General features: G+C 39.8%; 1 protein-coding gene across 1 annotated transcript in view; it reads left to right on the top strand.

The window, feature by feature from the left end:
* Positions 1-26,199, top strand: part of ABCA13 (ATP binding cassette subfamily A member 13) — a 424,215-nt gene that overhangs the window by 239,859 nt on the left and 158,157 nt on the right. The window contains 1 exon segment of the mRNA XM_017500828.2: positions 10,211-10,316. Coding sequence (XP_017356317.1) covers positions 10,211-10,316 — 106 coding nt within the window.

The raw sequence follows: 26,199 nt of genomic DNA, 5'->3' as shown, positions 1-26,199 counted from the left end.
TACCTTCCTTCCCTACCTCTCTTCTTTTGCTTCCCTTCTTCCTTCCTGCCTATATCCTTTTCTCCCCAATTTTCAGGTCTGTCTGAGTATTCAGTCCATCTGAGACTAAAATGAAGAGCCCACAGGAGTAAGATTGTCAGCTGTACTGTTTCGTGTTTGCTGAGCTTGCGTTACTCATGTTATCCACAGAATCTTTTAAAGCCACTATTTCCTTTATAAGTGTTATTTTAGTAAAAACTAGATAAATCAATGTAAACATCCACTTAGGCCTCTACAAAGTTGCAACCTGTTGGAACTTAAAGAACTGTCACTGTGGCCACGGAGGCCACCAGTGTTCCTACCAGTCTTCAATATGAGGACTTCATGTCTGATAGGTTCCACCTAGGAATATAAACTGAGATTTCCTCATTTCCTCCTGCACCTCCTCGGGCGCTGAGAGAGCCGGGCCTGGATAGAGCCTGCAGGACGGGCTGGGAGTGCTCTGCACACTTGACCATGCATGGTGCTCTCTCTCTGCAGAATGACCTTCCCACCTTGGTGCCCTCACCTGTAGGTTGGGAATCATGGAAGGAACCACAACATCAGATTGAAGGGAAGAAACTCCTAGTGCAGCGCATGACACACAGACAGATGCCATTCGTTCCATTTGACAGGGACTTGCATGAGATACCCTGGGAGGATCCCCAGCCTGGGAGTGCCCCGGGAACAAGCGGAGCTGCCTTCAGGCACTCACACACAGTGGACAAGACCCAGAGCTACAACCTGGCTGTGTCTTGGGGGTTAGAGGATGCTCCTTTTTCTCCCTCATCCACCAGCCACAGGCCCAGCCTCCTGCCTCTTCCAGACCCGCGTCCATGCTTCCCCTTCTGATGTCTGCCCCTTCCCCACTCTCCTCCCTGCAGAGCCTGGGCCTGTGAAGTGCTTGCTGTACTTCACTCTTTCCATGCTCAGAATTCTAAACCAGACTTGAAATCTCACTGCATATACCATTTTTAAACAGGAGTTACCCATTTCACAATGTTTATCTTGAACAGTTTTCATTTTTCCCATCATGATGTTCATGGTGATGTAATTTCTTTTACAATAAATGTGGCATCATGTAGCTCCTCCCCTCCCTGCTTTAAGGCACTTTGGTTGTTTCCAGAGTTTTTATGTTACCATTGAGATGATACAAGGCTGAAGAACAGGGTCTGCAGCTTCTCCATAAACCGATTCCCAGAAGTGCAATTACTAGGTCCACGGGGATAACCCTCAAGGTCTGTGATGGGATCGAATGACAGAGTCCCAAAATGATGACACGCATTTGTGTCCCAGATGCCCGTTTTCATATGCCTCAATCTTTGAATCACTTCAAAACAAACACAGCACCTTGTAGTCATGTTTAGAATTTCCTAACTGGCCTGCTGCCCTATATCTTCTTCAACCCATGATTGCCATGAGAGGGGCCTGGGAATCAAGGAAGAACATTGACACTTGCGTTTATGTTTCCTCGCTTCCTGTTGGGGGCAACCTGAACGAATCACTTAGGCTGGAACCACATGTATTTTAATTTAATTTTAAAACTTTTTAAAGAGCAGTTTTAGATTCTCAGCAAAATTGAGCAGAATGCACAAAGGATTCCTGTGTTCCTCTGCCTCCCATGCCCCCAGCCTCCCCCACTCTCAGCATCCCCATAGAATGGCTTATTTGTTACAATTGATGAGCCGACGTGGACACATCACCACCCAGCACATTAGGCTTCTCTCTTGCTGTTGTACGTTCTGCAGGTTTGGGTGAATGTATAATTTCATGTAGCTGCCATTTTAGTATGATACAGAAGAGTTTCACTACCCTAAAATTCTCTTGTGCTCTGCCTAGCCATTCCTCCCTGCCCCCAGTCCCAGCCCCTGGCAACCACCGATCTTTTTGCTCTCACTGTAGTTTTACCTTTTCCAGAATGTTGCAGAATTGGGAATCATACAACCCTGGTAGCCTTTTCAATTTGGCTTTTTTATTTTAGTAACATGGATTTAAATTTTCTCTGTGTCTTTTCATGGTTTGATAGCTTATGTCATGTGACAGTGAATAATACTCCATTGGCTGAATGTGTGTTTTATCTGTTCACCTACTGAAAAACATCTTAGCTGCTCCCAAGTTTTAGCAATTATGAACAAAGCTGCCATAAATATCGGTGTGCAGAATTTTGTGCAGACATAAGTTTTCAACTTACTTGAGTAAATATCTAAGATTGCAGTTGCCGTATCATATGATAACAGTGTCTTAGTTGTGTAAGAAACTGTCAAACTGTCATCCAAAGTACCTGCACCATCTTGCATTTCCACTAGCAATAAATGAGAGTTTCTGTTGTTCCGTATTCTTGCCGACATTTGGTACTTTTAGAGTTCTGGATTTTAGCCATTCTAATAGGTGTGCAGAGGTATCTCACTGCTGTTTTAATTTGCGTTTTCCTGATGGCGTATGATGTGGGACAACTTTTCATATGCTTATTTGCCATTTGAATATATTCTTTAGTGAGGTACCTGTTTTGGTCTCTGGCCCATTTTTTAAAAATTGGGCTGTTTTCTTATTGTTGAGTTTTAAGAGCTCTTTGTTAAGTTCATTTTTCTCATCTCTTCAGTAGGATTGTCTTCCCTATCTTCCACACACAGTTTTTGTTTAGGTCAAATTATACAATTAACACTGAGTGCAGGTTACATATTGCTGGATTGTGACATAGATATGAGGACTTATCAATATTTTTTCTCCCATTTATATCCAAAACACATGCGTTGTGGTGCATTTTCAGATTAAACATTGTTGTATTTTAACCTGTCATCTGTATTTTAAAGTTACAGTATACCTTGCATTGTAGCAGAACTTCTGAAAATTCTTTTTATGTTATGTGTTAGTCCATTCTCACATTGCTGTAAAGAAATACCTGAGATGGGGTAATTTATAAAGAAAAGAGGTTTAATTGGCTCACGGTTCTGCAGGCTGTACAGGAAGCATGGCAGTATCTTCCTCTGGGGAGGCCGTGGGTGGAAGGTGGAAGGCAAAGAGGGAGCAGACATCTTACGTGCAAAAGCAGGAGTGAGAGAGTGGGGAGGTGTCACACACTGCTAAACAACCAGAGCTCACAAGAACTCACTCACTCGCTCTTCAGTACCAAGGGAGGGTGCTGCCAAACTATTCATGAGAACTCCACCTCCATGGTCCAGTCACCTCCCACCAGGCCCTACCGTCGACATTGGGGATTACAATTTGACATGAGATTTGGGTGATGACACAGTTCCAAATCATATTATCCTATATTCCTTAAATATCTTTATTTCTGTTTAGTAGTCACCTTTTACAAAATATTTGTATTTGTACTTTGCCCTTTCATATCCCTTCTGGAAATTTCTCAATCTTCCTTCCTCCTCTTTGCCCTCTTTTCTTAAAAAATATATATTTATTACTTTATATGTAAAATTTCTACAGTGAAATCCACTATGAGTTTGACAAATGTGTAGAATTGTGGAACTACCATCCCAATCAAAGTACAGAGGAGTTTCATCTCCACTACCCTTCTGAAAAGAATAATTCTTCCATGTAACCCGCCTCTGCAATTTTTTAAATCCAAGATTCATGTTCTTGTTGTTAGTCACCCGGAACAGCAAGAAATCCTCATTAGTCGGTGAGGAGCAACAGAACAAGCTGTTCAATTACTTTGGAGATGTAGGACGTGTTTCTTCCATTTCTTACAGTAATTTCTACTTTCTACATTTACTGAGTGCTTTGCACATAATAGGTCTTAAATAAATATTCATTTCCTGGATTTTACATATCTCTCTTTCTCACATCTCTCTCATACACAGATACTAAAAAAGAAATCATCTCTCCAAGGGCAACGATGGGCAAAGAATCTGGAATATATGCAATGTATGAGATCTAACAAAATATGAACAGTATATTTAGAGCTGTTTGAGAAAGATATCTTAAATTGGAAAAAGATCAGGGGCTTTTGAAGAACCTTCTTTTGTTTGGTAGAAGCTATAAAATGTCTGTCTCAACCAATTTTGTCTCTTCACACTTGGCGAGCATCGACTTGCTTTCTTATGTCTGTTATTGATCCATAGTTAGCATGGCTGCTGTGGCACTGAGCGCGCTTTCCCTTCCTTCATCTGCATTGTGCCTGATGACTTTACAGGAGTGAGGGGACCTGCCAATTAACTCTCCAGCATAGCTCTTTAGCTAAAAAGCGTATTTCATTTCTAAACTGCAACTCATTTACTATCAATTTTGATCTCCAACTTTACCTACAAGCTACTGAAATTGAGACTTAAAATGGAATCGTGATAGTCACCAGTTTCATTAAGGCATTTGTACTTTCTACTCCGTTGCTTGGACCTAAGGACCATGCTGGCAAGTCACAAGGTTTACCCTGTGGGGGATGGGACCACGGAGAGCTAGAAAGCTTGGCTGTGCATATGGAATATATTTGCAGCAATCTCTGAAGCCAAGACAAAACTTTCTGGCATAATGCAAATAGTAAATTTTAGCAGCGCGTTTTTAAATAATTTTGAAGTGTTTAGTGATGTTTTAGAAAGGTTGGGGAGCCTGCGTGAGATGGGAAGTTTCTTTTCTCGTGGCTTTGCGAGATACTGATTAGTGGGTTCCCTTTTACCTTTGCCAGGGAGGTTCTGGAGGCTAGCTCCTTGGGTGCGTGAACTCAGCTGCCCCATCCTACACAGCATTAAGAGGTAAAGCCTGGGCCTCAGATGTAGGGCTTGATTTCTTTCTTTCTTTCTTTTTTTTCTTGACTCTTTTTAGAACAATTTTTGAGAAAAAAGAATTCTTGTATAATCTTTGCCCATTTAAGTTTCAATCGTGCCCCTCTTGTACCTGAGAGCAAAAGGATCTGGTCCAGGGTCACGAGCTGCACTCAGTTCCATGCCTTTTTAGTCACTGTCGATCTACAAGAGTTCCTCAGTTTCCTTGACTTTCATGACCTCAATATATTTGAAGATTCCAGAGCACGTACTTTGCACAATACACCTTGATATGGGTTTGTCCTATTTTGCTGTGATTGGTCAGGTTATGCATTTTTAGCTGCCATGTTCCAGGAGTGATGCTGTGTTCCACTGCTCCTACCAGCCTGCTGTGAGAGGCTGATCTGTCCCATGGTTAGTGGGGAGATCTTTTATCCCAGGTAAAGTGGAAAGTGGTGTCTGCCAGGCTTAAGATTAAGATTAACTTAATCTTAAATTAATTTCCTTTTCTCTATTTTTTTTTTTGAGGACATATTTTGAGACTCTCTAAATTCCACTTTTCTCTCCCACCTGTGTCAGCATCTTCTGATATTCCCTGCCAGAATTAAAGATTATTACTATGGCATTTGCCAAGTGGTTTTTCTAATTCCATCATTCATTGTGTGTGTTTTAGTTGGCACTGTCCAGTAAAGAAGAACTCTCTCTTTGCCCCATTGACCTATTTATAGCAGAGCCACTCATAGCCTTCTGTTCTACTCAATGAGCTACAATTCAGTAGGGTCACTATTTACTTTGAGGCTCAAATCATACCAGGCTGAGTCAGTGGGAAGTTCGTCACACTGGTCTCTGTGCCTTTTAATTCATGCCTCCATTCTTTGGGCATTTTCCTGCTTTCTGACAAAACACGATGTTCTAGGATTGCCATTCTTTCTCAGGCGTAGCTCTAGAATCAGCCATTTCTTCAAGAAGTCCTGGCTGCTCAGTATGTTCATGGTGACCAGGATATTGCTGCTCTGAGGTTCCCTCATGGATAAAGCAAAAGATTCACCTCAACTTTTGCTTCTCTTTCTGCCCGTAAATAGAAAACTAGGAGTTCAACTCCGCATGGCATCTCTAATTCCAATCCAACGACACAGCATTCATTTAGTGTTTCCTCTTGCCTTATTTGCCCTCTTGTGGGATCCTGCCTCACTCCAGCTGCCAGTTTGTGCTGGGCCCATACCCTAATCTGATATCTTCCTTACAAAATAAAAAAGAAAAGAGAGGAAAGAAGGAAGAAAAAGAGAGAGGAAGAAAAGAAGCAGGTACTTGATTTGAGAACCCGTTTTCTTTTCCTTTCATGTGACATCCTGTTGTTTTTTCCCTAAAGAACAATACATTCAATATTTTGAGGATTCTCCATTTGGGGGCTAAGGTCTTCATAACTTAGAACAGCCTCAGGGTCTAAGCACTTATGTAGCCTGGTGTCTTCTAAACACTGAGTGTGCTATCAGTCCTTCGGCTGGAGTGCTGTTACCCATTCTTTGCATTCTATTTATAACAAGGTGTTGTAGGATGTCACAGAGCCTGAGTGTGAACTAGAATTGACCTTTTATAACTTATGCCTTTTAATCTTTCCCTTGTAGGAATAAGCAAACTGAGAGACCAAGAGACCAAAAAGATAATAAGTTGACCAAAATCAGAAATTGGAATTTTTTTCATTTTGTGCTGAGCTCCAAAATTTTCTGCTCCACTTTCTGACTTTTACTGTTCTGTAGTGTCCAGGGACACCTCAGATCAATAGCCCTTGTTTCAGAGGTATGCTGATGGTGGGATAGTTCTAGGTTAGCCTGGATAATGGTCCCCCAACGATGTCCACTTCCTTATCCCTGAAGCCTGTAAATGTTACCCACATGGGACTGTGGCAGGAAGATATCCCAAATTTCCTGGGTGTACTTGATATAATCAAAAGGATACATCCATGAGGGATCCAGGAAGGTCAGAGGGGAAGAAGGTGACGTGATGATGAGGCAGCAGTTGGAGAGACAAACTTTGAAGATCGAGGCTGCGGTCACTAGCCAAACAATATTGGCAGCCACTAGCAACTCTATATTGGCAGTATTTAGTAATTATTGAATTATGAAAGGGTGGTAGGATTAGATGGATCATAGAGATTAGTCCAAGACCTTGATATTCCAATACAGCCCTAGCATGTGATCACTCTTTTATTTTTTTATCTTTTGTTTTTTTGAGGCGGAGTCTCGCTCTGTCGCCCAGGTTGGAGTGCAGTGGCGTGATCTCGGCTCACTGCAACCTCCACCTCCCAGGTTCAAGCAGTTCTCTGCCTCAGCCTCCTGAGTAGCTGGGATTACAGGCACCTGCCACCACACCCAGCTAAATTTTGTATTTTTAGTAGAGATGGGGTTTCACCATCTTGGCCAGGCTTGTCTTGAACTCCTCACCTCAGTTAACATTGTTGATGGGTTCTTGGAAAGCAAGACTTTAAGCAAAACAATTTTTTTCCCTCATCAATGTTATAGCAAAATGGCATTGAATGAGATGACATTATTTGAGTACCTGCTGTATATCCTTTTGCATAAAGTTTCAGTTGTGACCAAGAACTTACTGATGACACTAAGTAGGACTTACTATAAAATGATATAATGTGGAGATTCTGTTTCCAGAATTCAGTGAAATGTTAGGGGCCTTCTCATAAGTTTTCTTTCATTAAAGCACTGGGTAATTTTCTATTCTGGATGTTAGGGTTACTTGAGACACTTGCCCAGCAGAGTTTTACAATTGCTATCTGAGTGATTCAGCATGAGAATTATAGTGCAAAATCGCAAAGGCAAAGTCTGCCACCAATACTCTAAATCTTTGATCAATATCATACTGCTTTTGAAAACAGTAATCTTTTTTGACCCTGTCTCTTACTTGGGCAACTTCAACATTTTCTCAAATTCTCAGAGCCTCCTGGACCGTGTGCCTGCAGTTAAGATGAGCTGCCACTTGATGGCGCTCATAACATTCTGATTGTCTTAGACTTGCCTTTCACCATTCACAGGCAAAGTTCCAGAATCCTCATATGCATTGTACCCAGATACCTAGTGCTGTGTCATAATTGATTGTATCTCCTGCTGATCTGTGAGATTATTGGGGGTAAAAACTCTGTTCGTATTCTGTTTTCCCCTCCCACACACATATGCACACAAATGTGTGCATTCAAACATGTACATACACATTCACACATGTTCACAGACACCTACTCACACACACAGCTACTCACCCTGCCCTCCACCCCCACATATAACTACGGCCTTTTATGAGAGGGGTTAGAAAAGGACAATTTAAAATGAGAGATGAATTTCTTGTTATCAATAATGCCTTAGTTATTAAGATATGCTTCATATAGTCATAGTTAAATGTGACCATTAAATGAAAATTCCATTTAGAATAAGATGCAAAGGAAAATCTTTAGTCAATGAACAATTCTTGATTCTCACTATTTCTGTTGTTTTCAATTTAATTCCCTGTAAAGGCACTAGGTGAAGACTTACTGCACTAAGCCTCAGTGTCCACATCTTAAGCAGGGATAATAGTACTTATCAGAGTGATCTGAGAATTACATGATGAAACAGCACACACACCCTATTACACGTATTCATCCTTATCTAGCTACTGTTAAGCCTAGACATTGCCAGAGTGCTACATGCCGGGCATCGTTTTCATAACTTTATATATAAATGCCTTTACTGCTTGCAACAATCCTATATGTCTTATTTATTACCATTTATCATGTGGGGAAAGTAAGTTACAGAGTGATAAAATAATTTGTCCAAGGTCACATGGTTGGCACACACTCAGAAATGTTATTAATCGTTATTATTCTTGTTATTATTTGAAATAGTAGTAAGGTTTGCAGCTTTTCCTTGGAGTCCTACTGAGGATCAGCAAAGGGTTATCTTTCACAGGAAGGTAGCTGCATCTGGCCCTTCACGAGCACTAAGCATGCAGATTTTGCTCACTAGGATTCCATGCAAACTAATTAACCACGTGCAGAGAGATTGCATGCCTCTCCTGAAGGCTTGCTTGCTCATGGCTTCTTCTTTCTGGCGCCTTCCCCCATCTTTCCCTATGGCTGGAGGCTCCCCAGGAATATCTAGAGACCGTCGATACCTTTTTGTTTATTTGGAAAAGTCAGAATGGTGAGATCGTGTTTACAGAAATCAGAAGTGAGGCAGGGTGCTCAGTGTGGGCTGAGCTCTGTACATGCAGGTCTAGGACTTCACCACCCAGAGCATTGGGTAGGAGGTACCAGCTGGATGGACAGTGACACTGGCCCAGCAGGAGTCACTTGGAGAGGGGCCAGGACCCATATCTCTATGGATGTGTGCAGAGGAGGGGGTGGTGAAAGCACATGGATGGATGATGCCAAGCAGAGAGAGTGGCAGTGCACAGTGCCTAGCTTGGTGCATGCACCACAGAGGATGTTCAGAAAATCTTGGCTAACCACATGAATAATAGAAGACTTACTGCATGCTTCCAGAGTCTGTGCCTGGCACTTTGCAGCCATCAGCTGCTCAACTTCAGATACTGTGATCATCATCCCTGTTTTATTAATACAATGAGGCAGCCAGCACTCTGGGTGGTGCAGTCCTATGCCTGCAGACACAGAGCCAGCCCATGTGTTGTCAAGAGTGGAGCTCCAGCAGTTAGGACCAGGCTGCTGCAGGGCTATGTCTCCTTGACTTTTATGCCTCTTGTGCACTGCCCAATGTTTATTTTAGAGATTCTCTTTCCATCGCTCCATAAATCCCTGCCAGCAATCCAGGTGCAGTTCAAGGGCCTGGAAGTCTCCAGCCCACCTCATTTCCTTTCATCTCTGCTTGCACTACTGCTTTCTCATCTTATTTTTGCTACTTTAGTCATAGTCTTTTGCTTTGAATAAATTGAGGTTGGACTTCTGCCTCCACTATTAACCAAGAAGTGACTTCAAGCAATTTACTTAACTAACTGCTTAGTGACATGATACATCATAGCCCTTGGAAAGCACACATTTAATGGGGATTTTCATGTTTGAGATCCCATCTACTGTAACGAAACTGAGCGTTGCAATTTTATTGTCTGGTTCGCCTCTGAATTCCTAGGATGCTGGTACAGTGAGTCACAAACTTGAGTTGCATTGGATACACTGTGTTACTGTCTGTCCCTTCCCTGCCTACGGCTCTACCATAGGCCGCCTCCACCAGCCCGTAAGGAGGGTCTGGGAGTTCACAGTCAAGTTTCATTCATCTTTGCATCCTATAGGTAGCCTATTAACTGTTTTGCTGAGACTTAGATAGCCTTGGAGTTATGCCAATTAATTAGACAGCTAAATGAAATATATGGGGTGTGTTTGGTGTATGTTATCACAGCTGGATTAGGTGATTGAGGCAGAAGAAAAAAAATGCAGTGTGTATAGAAACATAAAATAATACATGGCTGATTTTTTTCCCTGAAAGGTGTTTTTGATGCTTTTGCAAGATTCCAACAAGAAATCTGACGCTGCCGCGGGGACTGAGTCGGAACTGCAGAACCACAGGCCTGCAGGACATCTGCCTGGCAACCGTAAGTACAGAGTGGCTTCCTGCATTTCTGCTGGAGGAAGAATAACACCAGCCCTATTCAACATCCCTTGTTTTAAAAGTTGAATAGCAAGATTCTGAAGTTAGTGAGGAGATGTGAGTATATAGGGAGGGGGCGTAAGTAAACACAGATCAGAGGCAGAAAACTTTTGAGTTTTAGCCTGGCTTGAAGAAAGCAACTGTTTGTTTATGAGACACATTTATTTTTTCTTCAGGACTTAGTATTTAAATTTCTCAGTGTATACAGTTAGAATAATGACCACCATTCATTTTGTTTTACTTTCATCAAACAAACTGATCCAGCCTACCTGTGTGGTTTGCCTCTTATGTGCAGGCACCTGCCTGGCAATGGGTTTGCATGGCTGAACAAAGCCCTGGATGTGGGCTTTGCCTTCATGCAGCCTCTGTCCATTTGGGAGCAAATCATGGCTTCAGCCTTTGTATGTAGCCTCCTTTATAGGTTTTAATGATTACATAGAATCCAGATTTGGTTTCTAGGTGTGTGACGGAAGCTCCAGTTCAATCCAATTCCTGGCATGTTTATTAGCAGCAACTCAGCAAGGATCCCTGAGCTGAGCTCTAGGGAAGTGGAGGGTAATAAATCTCAGAGCCTTCCTTTGGAGATTTCAGTCCACCAGGCGCATGAATAAGTAACTAGAATTAAATATCTTATAACCTTTTATGATGTTTGCCAAATTGCATCCTCACCAGCAACTGTAGAGATTGCTATTGCTGTACTTCCTCTTTAGCCCTTAGTAGTATCAGGTTTGAAAAACATGTAATTTAGCTATTAAAATAGATGTGTTGTTTCCCATTGTAGTTTTAATATGCATTTTCCTAATAATTATGTTAAGCATATCATTTTCTTTCCCACAGCTTTATCGAGATATAATTCACCTAACACACAATTCACTCATGTAAATGGGACCATTCAGTGGCTTTTAGTTTCTTCAGAGTTCTGCATTCATCACCACAATCAACCTTAAACCATTTTCATTACTCTGAAAACTGGTGTCACTTAGCTGTCACTCCTCAAAATCCCCTTCAGTGGTAGGCAACTCCTAAAGTACCTTCAGTCTCTTATAGATGTGCCTATTTTGGACATTTTATTTACATGGAATCATAATATATGTGGCCCTCTGTGACTGGCTTCTTTCCTTCAGCACAGCGTTTTTGAGATTCATCCATGTCACAGCAGGCCAGTACTCAATTTATTTTGATTACCAAATATTCCATTGTATAAATACACCACATTTTCGTTTGTCCATTCACCAGTTGATGGGCATTTGGGATTATTTCCAGTTTTTTTGCTATTGCAAATATACTATTATGAACATTTATGTACACATTTTATTGTGAATATGTTTTCTCTTACATATATACCTAGGAGTGAAATTGCTGAATCGTATGTTTCAATCATTTGAGAAATTGCTAGACTGTCATCTAAAATGACCACGCCTTACATTCCCACCAGTAGTATGTGAAGGTTCTAATTTCTCCATATTCTCTCAACACCAGTTATTTTCTGCTGTTTTGATTACACCTTAGTGGATATGACACATACCTTAGTATACATCTCATTGTAGGTTTTATTTGCATTTCACTGGTGGCTAATGATATTCAATATCTTTTCATAGGCTTAATGGCCCTTTGTATATTTTTTTTGGAGAAATCCATATTCAGATTTTATGTTCATTATTAAATTGGGCAGATTTTATTTCTAGAGCTGGAAGAGTTTCTAATTACGGAATTGTGGGAGTTAAAAGTGTAATGGTAACTAGGTTTTCATAAATGCCCTTCATGAAGTTGAAGAAGTTCTTATCTGTTTCTAATTGTGGCATGTTTTTAATCATGAAAGGTGTTGGATATTGCCAAATGCTTTCTCTGCATCTATTGAGATGACCATATGCCATTTATTTATTTACATGGCATATTATATTTTTGATTTTTGGAAGTTAAAACAACATTGCATTCCTGGAATAAATTCTACCTGTCACGTAATATATCGCTGGATTTTATAGTGCCAGTATCTTGTTGAGGATTTTTGGATCTTTGTAATAGGTATTGGTCTGCAGTTTTCCTTTCTTGCAATGTCTGTCTGGAGTTGGAATCGTGGTACTCTTTACCTCATAGAATGTGTTGGGAGGTGTCCCCTTCTTTTCTTTTTTCTGAACATGGTTGTGAATACTTGATATTAGCTCTTCTTTCAATGTTTTGTAGAATTCACCAGTCAAGGCATCTGGGGCTGGGCTTTTCTTTGTGGGTAGGTTTTTTACTGTTATTATTAATTCAATTATTTAATTCATGTAGGCCTCTTAGATTACCTATATTTTTCTCAAATCAGTTTCAGTGTTTTGTGCCTTTCTAAGAATCTGTCCATTTCATTTCATTCGTTATGCTATTTTATGTTGTGGGCATACAATTATTCATCGTAATCAGTTTTAATTCCTTTTATTTTTTTAAAAGTCTGTAGTGATGTTTCACCTTTCATTTCCAGTTCTAATAATTTGAGTCATCTCTGTTTTCTTGGTTAATCTAGCTGAAATGTTGTCAATTGTGGTAATGTTTTCACAGAATCAGCTTTTGGTTTTATTGATTTTCTGTTTTCAGCTTCATGAAATTCAGCTCCAATTTTTATTTATTTATTTATTTATTTATTGCTTACTTTAGATTTAATTTGCTTTGTTTTTCTAGTGTCTTCAGGTGGATGTTTACATTATTAATTTAAGATCTCTCATTGTTTCTAGTAATAAGCATTTACTGCTGAGTTTTTCTCTAAGCATTGCTTCAGCTGTATCCTGTATGTTTTGGTATGTTGTATCTTCATTTTTCACTCATCTTAAAGTATTTTTTAGCTTCTCTTTTATTTCTTTCATTGGTTATTTAGGTTGTGTTGTTTTGATTTCCACATATTTCTGAGTTTCTAAATTCCTTTTTGTTATTAAAATCCCATTTCATTTCATTGTGACCTGAAAAAAAACAGAATGGGTTCATATTTTTAGTAGAGGTAAGGTTTCACCATGCTGGCAAGGCTGGTCTCGAACTCCTGAATCTGGGAGGTGGAGGTTGCAGTGAGCTGAGATCATGCTACCGCACTCCAGCCTGGGCAACAGAGGGAGACTCTGTCTCAAACAACAGCAACAACAACAAAAAACAGAATGGGTTTATGTCTTTTCAATTTATTTAGGCTTGTTTTATGGTCTAGGCTGGAGAAGGTTCCATGTACCCTTGAAAAGAATGTCCATCTGTTATGATAGGTGGTGTGTTCTGTAGATGTCTGTAATGTTTAGTTTGTGTGTAGCGGTTGTTAAGTCTTTTGTTTTCTTGTTGATATTCTTGTAAAATATTATATCTGTTAATAAAATTTGGGTATTGATATTTCTGATTATTATTGTAGAATTGCCTATTTCTCCCTTTAATTCTGTTGACTTCTGTTTTTATGTCTTTGAGGGTTCTGTTAGGTACATAAATCATCATAATTTTATTTCTTCCAGATGTAAGGCTCATTTCATATCTTTTATAGTCTTCTTTTCTTTTTGTATTTCTCCTGGTCTTTTTAGACAGTGCTGGCACTACACCTGGTGAAGCAATTTTCTCAAGAACTTTGTCAACCTTTTTTGGGTTTCAGTAATAGCCATCCATTAGACAAAAGCCAGGTGTTTTTGAAATAACCTGTTCTCTATTTTTTGGCTTCTGCATAGATAGCAGAGGGAACCACCCCACAAAGCTTCCTAGAGGTCCTCTGATTTGGTTGAGTAGATCTGTGAGAAACACTTGATCTTTAAAATTTTTTTTTTCATCTAGAAAATTTATTAGTAATATAAAAAATCAAATGGAAAATTAGTGAATGTGTTTATAATATATATGATAAATGTGTACTATATAGTACATATATTTATATAAATATATAATATGTATTTATGTATTATATTTAAGATATATATTTTTACCATGGTAAAATATACATAATACAGATTTTACTATTTTAACCGTATTTAAGTATATGGCTCATTGGCATTACGCACATTCACATTGTTATGTAACCATCACCCTCATCCATCTCCAGAAATTTTTATCTTCTCAGATTGAAACTCTGTACCAATTAGACAATAACTCCTCATTTCTCCCTCCCCCAGCTCCTGGAAACCACCATTCTACCTTCCATCTCTATGAATTTAACTACCTCACATAAATGGTATCATACAATATTTGTCCTTCTGTATGATAATAAATAAGTGACTGGCTTATTTCACTTAGAGTAAGAGTTTTAGGCTTTATCCATGTTGTAGCAAGTGACAGAACTTCATTCTTTTATAGGGCTGAATAATATTCCTTTACATGTATGTATCACATTTTGTTTATTAATTTATCCATTGATGGACATTTGTGTTGCTTTCATCTTTAAGCTACTGTAATAATGCTGCTATGAAAATTGATAGCACCACTTGATATCTGTTCAAGCACCCAGCTTTTGCTTCTTTTGAGCATGTAAAAGGAAATGGAATTACTGGATCCTATGGTATGTTTAATTTTTTGAGAAATTGCTGTATCATTTTCCACAGTGGTTGCACCATTTTACATTTCCACCAGCCATAAACTAGGGCTCCAATTCCTCCACATCTTTACCAATACTTGTTATTCCACTTTTTAAATAATAATCATCTAATGGGTGTGAAGTGGTATCTCACTGTGGTATTGATTTGCATTTCCCTAATGATTAGTAATATTAACATTTTTTTTCTGACTTTAGTATATCTTCTTTGGAGAATCCTCTAGTAAGGCCTTTGTCCATTTTTGAATGGAGTTGGTTTTTGTTTTCATTGTTATGGTGAGTTGTAGAAGTTTCTTATGTTTTCTGGATATTAATTTCATATTAGAGATATAATTTGTAATTTTTTCTCATTCCATTCATTCTCATTACCTTTTTACTCCATTAATTGTGCTTTTTCATGTGCCAAAGTCTCACCTTTTTATCCCATTGCCTCAAACATTCTATTCTGGTGTGCTTGCTGAATCAGGTGAGACAGATACCAGTTCCTTGGGCACTCTACAGCCAGGCAAGGCAAGTATTTTGAAAGTGATTTGCACTCTGCTCTTCCTGCCCTGAAGGAGAGATTAGGAATTGGGCCGTTTCATTTACCTCACCAATATGGGAAGAGGTGAGCAAAGTCCAGTAAAACACCACAGAATTTATCCTACCATTTGAATATGTTTTGTTTGTTTCTGACTGGGAGCTTGCTTGGTTGCTATAGATCTTGACCAATTTCCAGAGCTCTTGTAAAGCTCTTGGTTTTAGTCGGTCTGTAGTTGTTTATTCAGTGTCTCCATGGGGGCAGAGGAGTTGTGGACTTCCTAATCTGCCATCTTGCTGATGTCATTCTATCCTCTTAATCCTTTTAGAGGGCCAATTTTGTGACTAAATACTGGCACTTTGTGAGTTTTTTGAGGTTTTAGCACAAGGTTCTATAGTTACATATTCAACCTTTTCTTTCTGCCATGTTATCAATAGCTTTCTTAACTTTTACTACTTTTTCTTTTTTTAACCTGGTGAGGCTGAGAGTTATCAAAATTGTCAGTTTATTTACTTATTTTTTGTTTGCTTGTTTAACATTTTTTTACTCATTTTATCTCTCTCCTCTCTCATTTTACAAGAAACCAGACAATACCATCAATTTTTCTTTGGAAATCTCCTTAGCTGAATATCCAACTTTATTGCTAACAAATTCTGCTTTTCATGTAACCACATAATTGCAGGAGACCATTTTGTTGAGTTTTTTTTTATTGTTGTTTTTTAATTAGTAATCTGACCAAGGAAATTTACGTTGTTCTCTAGCATGCTTCTGAAAACTCTTTCACCCACTACCTATTCCATGATTTCAAGTTACCCTGACATTTTTAAGTATTTGTTATGCCACTTCTCCATTTCCAGTTCCCAAAATTTGTTTTAGTTTTCTATTGCTATTAATAAATTACCATCAACTGAACAGATTAAAACAATGCCTATTTATTATCTCACAGTTTTCTTTTGGTCAGGGGGCTCGACACAGCCCAACAAGTTCTCTGCTTAGGATCTCACAAAGCTGAATAAAAGTGTTATTAAGACTGCATTTTTATCTAGAGTTTGGCGTTCTCTTCCAAGATCGTTTAGGTCCTTGGCAGAATTGGTTTCCTAACTTGCTCATTTTTTTTGGCAGGCTATCAGCTGTGGACTGCTCTCAGCTCCTAGAAGTCACCCTCAGGTCTTAGATACATGATAAAATGTTTATGAGAATCTAATAATAATCATATTTCCTTTAAATTCTCTCTTACACGTAAAATTATTCAGAAATGTATCTTAAAGGAACTGAATGCTCAGAAATTAAACCTTTAGGCAAAATGCTAATAACTAAAAGAGAAAATAATATGTATGTCCAGTAAATTTTGACATAAACAGTATAATGTAGAGACAATTAGGAGACTTGCAGGAGACTATTACTACATAGAAATTACATAAGCAAAAAATACATTTATAGAAATGACAGACTTTTGTAATACCATATAATTCCTTTTACATAAAGTTAAAAAAAACAGGCACAATCATACTAAAGTGACAGAATTACCCTTGGGCATAAACAATTTTATAGGAGCTCTGTCAGAAGTAAACTGGCAGTTTACTTCCTTAAAGTGAACAGGATAATCTGTTTTGATTAATTTAAAATAGGCAACTGATTAGGGCTCTTAATGAGATATGTAAAGTATCATCACCTTTACCATATGACTTAGTCTAATTGAAGGAGTGACAGCTATTGTATTCAAGGTCTCACTCCCATGCAAGGAGAGGGGATTGTACAAGGGTTTGAGTCACTTGGGGCCACTTTATACTTCTCACTGAAACAGTATTCTAACAAGCTAAACTGAATTTCCACAATTTGAGCCTCTCTTCATATTTATTAGCCATTTGTATTTTCTCTTTTGCAACGATGTTGTTCCTTACCTTTACACATAAATTACATATTTATTTAAGAATACTGTTCTAAATTTATTTTCACTAGTGTAAACTACATCCATCTTATAGTAAACAGCAGAGATGTTAATTGTGCAACCAGATGGATTTTTCCATGGTACACACCTGTGCAACCACCACCCAGACTGAGCTAGAACATTCCTAGCGATTCAGCAGGTACCCTCACATTCTCTCCCAGTCAAATCCTTCTCCACAAGGGTAACTGAATGAATCACTTTAGAATAATTATGCCTGTTTCTGAACTTCATATAAAAGGAGTCATACAGTATGTACAAAAGTCTGTTTTCCTCTACATATGTATTTTGTCTCTGAAATCCATCTATGTAATTGCTTGTGTAATTTCTACGTAGTAATATTCCTCTGTGTGTATCGTAATGGGTCTCTACATTCTTCTGTTTACATCAAAATTTATTTTAGCTGGAGATACTCATTATTTCATTTTTGGTTATTAGCATTTTGCCTAAAGGTTTAATTTCTGAGCATTCAATTTTAAAAAATATATTAGTTAATAACTTTTATATGTAAGAGTGAATTTAATGAAAATATGATTATTAGGCTCTCATAAACATTTTGTCATCATGAGAATTTAGGATAATTTATGTTGGAAATGTATTGGCTGTAAATGTCCCATATATGGGCTATATTTAGCCTCTTTATTATGGTTCTACATCTGTTTTAAAAATGATAATTTTATGTTCTAAATTTGGATAACATTATAAAAAACCCCATGTAAATAATTTGGAAGTAAAACATGTGCAATAAAAGCTAATGCTATATGGAAAAGAGCGGTGTTTTGAATTTAAGAAAGAACCATGAAGAAAGAAAAATTATGTTTTTATTACCATTATAAAATATGACATAAAAATGTAATTTTATTTATCATTCAAATTACAAATCTGGGAACTGGAATGTATATTATTTAAGAATCAATTTAAGTATTTCATTACCAAATAACAAGAAAGTCCAGAATGCATTAAAACAAATTTGGTATGAGATTGCCTACATTTGCCAATTTTATTATATTCTGCAATTTCCTCCCATAAAACTCCACATCCTGCCTCAACCTAAGTCCAGCTTATGTTACTTCGTAGGTATAACTTAATCACAACATTAGCTCAGGATATTGAACACAGTGTGCATTAATGTCTTCTAAATAAAGGGATTTAGTTGCTTTTTGTGTGGTGTGCGTATGTGATCTGTACTAGAGAAATTTCATTTCCAGTATAACCATTTACAAAGGTCTTTCTCCTCTTATTGGTGCCCTCAAAGATTATTCTTTTGTTATTGATTCCTACTCCTGTGCTGCACCTGCCTGTGGGCACCCCTTCTCTCTACAAATGCCATATGTCTTCAGAAACAGTCCTTCAAGGGCTAGCTCTGAAATAGCTCACTCTTTGCTTCTCTGAAGGATTGATGAAGGCAAAATAAAATAAAAAATATATACATTTTAATCATAGGGACCCTAGTAGCTCTGTAGAAATGAGTTATGAAGACTGATGCTTGTAACTGCACTTTTGTCCTTGTGTCTGCACTGCAGAGTGTGGAAGTCATCACTTCATGGAGAAAGAAACTATTTATTAGCTGCCTGAAGCAGATCAGACACTATGATAGGCACTTGAAATGATCTGGATTTTCTCACTTAATCATTACAGCCAGTTTGCAAACAGGCTTTCCTATCTCTGTTATTTGGCTGGTATAGAGATGTTATTTGGATTTCTGGGCAGTGTTGAGAGTCCTGTTACTGAGAATCTACTATAGAGCCTACAAACGCTAATGATAAAAATGTGAAACTTACTGAGAAAAAATGAAAACTGTGTGATGAGTAACAACAAATCAGCATGGTGAAACCTGCAAGAGAAGTGTACACTAACTGTTGGAGGAACGTGTAGGACAGAGTAAACGACTGCTCAGAAGAGCTGAGAGGCTTCCACGGGAGGGACTGTGTAACCAGAGGCTGTGTGAGTGCTCTGCCATGGCCAGTGCCCGTGGGGGCCAGCTTTTACTCTAGATGAAGACAAGTGGCATGAACACACAGAGTGCCCCATCCCCGCACTGAGCTGCTGGGCTGAGGAATCAACCAGCCAAACTCACCTTGCCCATGTGTAAGTTCTGCAAGGAAATGACTTCCCCAGTTGCATTATGACTTCCCCAAGTTGTACTTGTATTGGCAGCTCAGGCTGCCAAACAAACTACCACAGACCGAGCGGCTTAAACAACAGACATTCATTATCTCACAGCTATTTTCTAAACCTCGAAACTGAGATTTAGAGGTGTTATCTGATTTGCCCAAACCCTCAGCAGGTTCAGCATGTAACTCCCAACCAGGCACAATGCCTCTATATATCCTCTTTCTTACAGATATACAGCTGCCATTGCAGTCCCTTTGGGTCCTTTTTAAATAATTTTTAATTTTTGAAAGGACTTTTCCAAGGCCCAATAATCTAATGCTTAGTGTAATGTAAAGAATACACATAAATCGCTGAATTACCTAGTTGGCTTCCTGAGAAATTTAGTGATTTCACAACTGAATGATGACCTGGAGAGTTTGTTACAACACAGATTACTGGGCTTCATCCCCAAATCTTCTGACTTAGGAGGTCGAGGATGGGGCCTGAGAACTTGCATTTCTAATGAGAGCTCAGGAGGTGCTGCTAGTCCATGCATCATACCTGGAGATACTGCTTTGGTGTGATGGAAAAGGAGAGTTCTATTTACAATCATAACTTATGGGCTATTCTCTCTTTCAGTGGCTTTCTAGCTGTGTTCTGGTGTTATGGACTGAACCGTGTTCTCTGTTTGTCTTAGCCTTCAGTACCTCAGCATGCGACTATAGTTAGGGCTTTAAGAAAGGTAATGAAGACTAAGTGACATCAAATGGGTGGACGTCCATTTGAAGATATCCTCTTCCATAAGAAGAGGAAATTTGCACATAAAAAGAGACACCAAGGATGCACACAGGTAGAGAAAAGACCATGCAAGGCAGAAGACCACTGTCTGCAAACCAAGGAGAGAGGCCTCAGAAGAAGCCAGCCCTGCCCACACCTTGCTCTTGATGTTGACAACTGTGAGATAATGATTGTCTGTTGTTTCAGCCACTCAGTCTGTGGTAGTTTGTTTGGCAGCCTGAGCTGACTAATACAACTGGGGAAGCCATTTCCTTGCTGAGCTTACACATGGGCAATGTGAGAGTTTGGCTGGCTGATTCCTCAGCCCAGCCACTTAGTGGTGGGGTGGGGCACTCTGTGTATTCTTGCCACTTGACTTGATCTAGAGTAAAAGCTGGCCCCCACGGGCACTGGCCATGGCAGAGCACTGACACAGCCTCTGGTTACACAGTCCCTCCCATGGAAGCCTCTCAGCTCTTCTGAGCAGTTATTTACTCTGTCCTACACGTTCCTCCAGTATTTAGTATGTGCTTCTCTCAAAGGTTTCACCATGCTGATTTGTCATTACTCATCACATGGTTTTCATTTTTTCCCAGTAGGTTTAGCATTTTTATTATTTAGAGTTTGCAGGCTCTATCGTAGCTTCTCAGTCACAGGCCTCAACACTGCCCAGAAATCTAACCCTGATTCCCTGGCCAACTCTCTCATCTTGTGCCAAGTCGATTTCATATGTCCCCTCTCCTCATGCCTCTGGCTCCTCCTTCTCCCACTCCTGTTGGAGGAGGGGGTTCCTGCCTCAGAGAGAAAATAAGAGTGAATAAATCCCTACATCCGCCTCCCATCCTCTCCCACCTGCATCCTCTTTCCTTCCTGTTACAGGAGAGAGGAGAGCCCTCTTCCCAGGTGAGGCTGATTTCTCTGCCAAGATGAATCCTTTCCTGCCTTTGAAGGAAGAATTCTTTGCCCTCTGTTGTCAACACCTCCCCATACCCTGATCTTTCTCATTAGGGATTAAACATGTTCATGGCTCTTCCTTGCTAAAGACAAAGCACCATAAGAGACAAAACCTTTCCTTCAAACCATTTCCTTCCAGATACCTCCCTAGCTTTCTCCCCTTTACTGCCAAACTTCTGTCTCAAGAGTTGTTGAGACTTGCCGTGACCTGTGTTGTCATCTCTCACGTGAGCCTCGGTCAACTCAGAAATGTGCCGGTCTCCCACCATCCCACTAAAAAGGCCTGTTTTAATTTCACTAATGACCAGCACATCACAAGTTTCAAAAGGCATTATCCTTGATCTCTAAGCTATATCCAACTTCCTTTTATTGGGCAAAACTTTCTTGGGACCCTGTAATACGTCACTTATTTTCCTTTGATCATCCTCACCTCACCTCCTTCATCCTGACCTTTGCCTGTTAGCGTTCTACCATGCTCTGTCAGTCCCTGAGCTCCCTTCTCTCTTTATTCTTCCCAGGGGTCATTTTGTCCCTGACTGAGGTGTCATCATTCCCGTGCTGTGGCTGCTCACACTTTTGGGGTCAGCTCAGCTCACCACTCTTGGTTCTTGGCTCTAACTGCCTGATGAGCAACTTCATTCTAATGCCTCCCAGGTGCCTCCATCTCAACACGTTTAAGCCCAATTCATGATTTTCACCCAGAAAACTTTTCTCTGGCTCATCAGTCTTGGTCTTAGAGAATATTGTCACTCTCTACTGAGTTCACAAACAAGAATGTCAGAGTTATTCATGAGCCTTTTCCTCTCGCCCTCCATATGTAGCCATCCCTAGATTCCAGCAGGGTATGCTATACACTGCAGCCAAGTCTTTTCTTTCTCTCTCTCTCTCTCTCTCTCTCTCTGTGTGTGTGTGTGTGTGTGTGTGTGTGTGTGTGTGTGTGTATGTGTATGTGTTTGTTTTTTGAGATGGAGTTTTGCTCTTGTTGCCCAGAGTGAAGTTCAATGGCATGATCTCGGCTCACTGCAACCTCCGCCTCCTGGGTTCAAGCGATTCTCCTGCGTTGGCCTCCCAAGTATCTGGGATTATAGGTGTGAACCACCACACCCAGTGTGGTGTATTTTGTATTTTTAGTAGAGATGGGTTTTCACCATGTTGGCCAGGCTGGCCTTAAACTCCTGACCTCAAGTGATCCATCCACTTTGGCCTCCCAAAGTGCTGGGACTACAGGTGTGAGCCACTGTGCTTGGCTTGACCAAGTCTTAAGAATAAGTATTTGATCATATTATTCTCACTCCCAAATATGTAATGGTTTTTCATATTCTGGTACTCAAATTCTGCTCATGGACTCCTAAGATGATACAAGGTCTGGATCCTGCCTGCACCTTGTCTGTCCCAGTTGAACTCCTTTTAGTCTGTTAAACAGATCAAGCTCCTTCTTGCCCCCAGAACCTTCACAACAGCTCTTCTCCCTGCCCGGAATGCTGCCTCCTCTTTCCCCCTTCTCTGAGCTAATCTTTGCTCATTCTTCAGTATGTGATTTATCTGACCCTTCTGCAGAATCTTCTTCAACTTGCCAGACCGAGTTAGATCCCTTCTGATAAATGCTCATGCTCTTCTCTTATGCTTCACAGCACCCGTGGCAGATTGTGTTAAATAGCTAATTGCTTGTGTTTAACATCTTTGCCCAATGAAAGAATGTAAATCCAGTGGAGCTATCTCATTTGTGGCTATATTTCTGGCAGGGAATGCAGTTTCTATCATAATAAACCTGGAATACAGGTTGCTTGCCTGACTAACAGACCAGCTGACTGAGAAGGGAGACCTGCATATCAAGGCAAGTGGTGACCATTTGGCCTTACCTGTGTTCACCTCTAGGGCATCTGGAATCCTTGTGCCACTGCACATATCTGGCTTTTGGGGGCCTTGTCCCACCTGCAGAATGAACAGTCCCACAGTGTTGCCCATACTGATGTACCACTGCCTTGGTTACTATGTTCAGGATGCAGTTTTAAGAGGAGCCTTTTTAAAGAAGTTTTAAAAATCACCTGGGTACTTATTAAGATGGCATATTCTTAGGCCTAACTTTCACAAATTTGGATTCTAAAGACTTAGGCATTTATATTAAAGAGCACCCCAACTTCCTTGATTTAGATGGTCTATGGCCACTATTATGACAAACATCCCAGTAGAGTCTCTTTAAGCTCAAAGTTTATGTGAAAGATCACAAATCTATCTAATACTGAGTGATTTGGGGAAACATGATTGTTTTCTTTATATAAGGCTTTGTCATGCCCATTTTTTTGAAGAAACCTTATTCCCTGATGCGAGACCTGAGATTGCATTTGAATTTTTAGCTCTATGATTTGCCAATACCACTTTACATAAAATTCTGTTCCTTTTTCTCCCACAATTTAATCCTCTGTATTTCATTCCTAATCACTGCTTCTTCTGATGATGGAAAGCAATTTTGGCAGTAATTAATTTGAAGTGTCTGCAACCTCTCCTTTGCTTTTTAAGACAATCCTATTTGCACAGCTCATCCTGTGAAGGCCTGCTATAACTCTCTGCCTCTTCAGAGAGCTGTTCCAAATTCCTTGTGTGTCTCCTAGGCTTAACCATGGTGCTAACCCTAGAGTGCTGTCTTTTCTTCCATGTCCAAATTTCCTCAAATCTCAAAAACCACCCTCCCTGCAAGCAAGGTGGGAAGGGACATGACTGCTGCCAATTGTACAGGCCCAAGAAGGTTTGTTTTCCACATCAGCTAAAAGCAGCAGAGAGCTAATGGCAGGGTGCTTTGCAGAAAAGAGTCTGCCAAAACAAAATGGAATTGAAATAGACTTGGGCAGAATAAATGCTGGTGGCAGGTGCCAGAAGCAGCACCTTCTGTCAGGGGCAGTAAAAAGTGAAGAAAGTGTGTGAAGCTGTAATTCTTGCAGCCATGCAGATCAGAGCTACTAAATAAAGTCCCTGAGGTTTAATGATAAATATTTCCAAACCTCATCTTCTGTACTGGAATATCATATACCTGTGAAAATTTAACAAAAGATAAGCTTCACTCATCTTAAATGCAGTCATTGATTTAAAACTGGATAGTTCAGACAGGACTAGCTCTGGGCAACTTTCACTAACATATCTACTTCCAGGAAGCTAAGGACAAATAGGCCCTTGAGTGTGTCTTCAATTCCTTTTCAACACGCGTCTCCTCACTGGAGCCTAGGAGAGTTTGGTAGGGCATCTTGAACTGGATCTTTCAATTCTATCTTCCTCTCGACTCCTGTAATCTCCTTTCTTTCTCCCTGGTGGCTAGAGATGCCTGAGAATACTGTGAGCAGCTGCAGCTATCTCTATTCAGACCATGGTACAAAATCATGACGTTTCTTTGTCGGCTACTTTAACTTTGTTGTGTATTCTCTGAAAGTCATGCTGCAATGAAGCCCCTCTTAGTGAGTTGACAACTGCTCCGGAATGAGGCTCACTAGGCACGGATGTCAAAGTTGAGAGTGAAATCAAGAGGTGAAAGGAATTGCATAGGCGGTATTAGGTTTTCTGAGGAGGAGAAGAATGGACCTAGGAGAGAGAGAAGCCTCACCTCAGGAAGGTAATAAATAGGTAGGGGTGCTGAATACAATATTTGGTCAGTATCCATCCGTTCAATCACTCGTCAGACCTCACTGAGCATCTCATTTGGGCTGGGGAGTGAGGTTAAAGCTGAAGATGCTGAGATGAATTTAAATTAAGCTTCACTCCTTCTGGTTTCAAGGACCTCAGTGCATATGAAGAAGGCAGGTAAGTGGAAGGTGATAGGAACAGTGAGGGAGATGAACATTGGGCTCAGGTTGAAGAGAAGATTTGGTGGTAGGGAAAATTTTCTTCTTTTTTTAGGTATGTTTTTTGGCCCTCACTTCTGCCAGATGCCACGGTAAGGGCTCCTGCTTGCATTATCTCAATAACTTTTCCAAAAGGAGCTGTCTGAGCCAGTCTTCCAACAGGCAGATGCCTGACAACAGAGTGCAGATGCCTGACAACAGAGTCCACATGCCTGCCCCCATATACCCTTGCCTCCCAGATGTAACTAAAATAGAAATCAGAGAGCAGGATTAAAGCTGAGATCACAATTAGGGTGTAGCAACAATATCTCTTTCCCTAACCATCAGTGACAACTGTGAAGGACGCTCAGGTTTGGAAACTCAAGTAGGAAGCTGTTTAGAGGCTTCAGGAAGACCTGTCTTTGGTGGATGTTTAGAGTTTAGGTGCCTTGCCCAGGTAGTATAAGCACTCTAGTGATACTCCTGGGTTTTTATCACTGTTGTATCACCAATTCAATATCCCTGATTCCCTGAATGTCAACTCACTGTCTTTTCAGTACAGGTTTAATCAAAAGGGTTTCAGCAACCTTTATATCAAACTTGTGGTGGATTTAAGGGGTGACCTTATTCACAAGTAAAATACTAATTTGATCTTTTGACATTTTGGCTATTGCAATCATAAGGCATTGCAGAGAACCACATCAATGACTAATTAGCCACATAGCAATTGGAAATTTTAATAGTATGACATGTAGTGTTTTTCTTTTACCTATATTTTTTTTATTTTTAAGAAAAATCAAGTTTGAAAAAGCAGCATGGTTTTTATAAAAAATAAACAGATAAAGTATCACATAAATTCATAAGATATAATTATGAGGTTATCAATAAAACTGTTTAGATAAACATAGCCTCCACTTATTAGTTTATTTAAATAATTAAGCATAATATTGATTTTACTTTTTAAGAATATATTTAACTAACTTAGTGGGGTTTTTGTTTGTTTGTTTGTTTGTTTTGAGACAAAGTCTTGCTCTGTTGCCCAGGCTGGAGTGCAGTGGCATGATCTCAGCTCACTGCAACCTCTGTCTCCCAGGTTCACGCAATTCTCCTGCCTCAGCCTCCTGAGTAGCTGAGATTACAGGCACCTGCCACCACACCCAGCTAATTTTTGTATTTTTAGTAGAGATGGGATTTCATCATGTTGGCCAGGCTGGTCTC

This window comes from Cebus imitator, unplaced genomic scaffold, assembly GCF_001604975.1.
Source record: "Cebus imitator isolate Cc_AM_T3 unplaced genomic scaffold, Cebus_imitator-1.0 Scaffold272, whole genome shotgun sequence".
Lineage (NCBI taxonomy): Eukaryota > Metazoa > Chordata > Mammalia > Primates > Cebidae > Cebus > Cebus imitator.
This window is presented reverse-complemented; position numbering and strand designations above follow the sequence as displayed.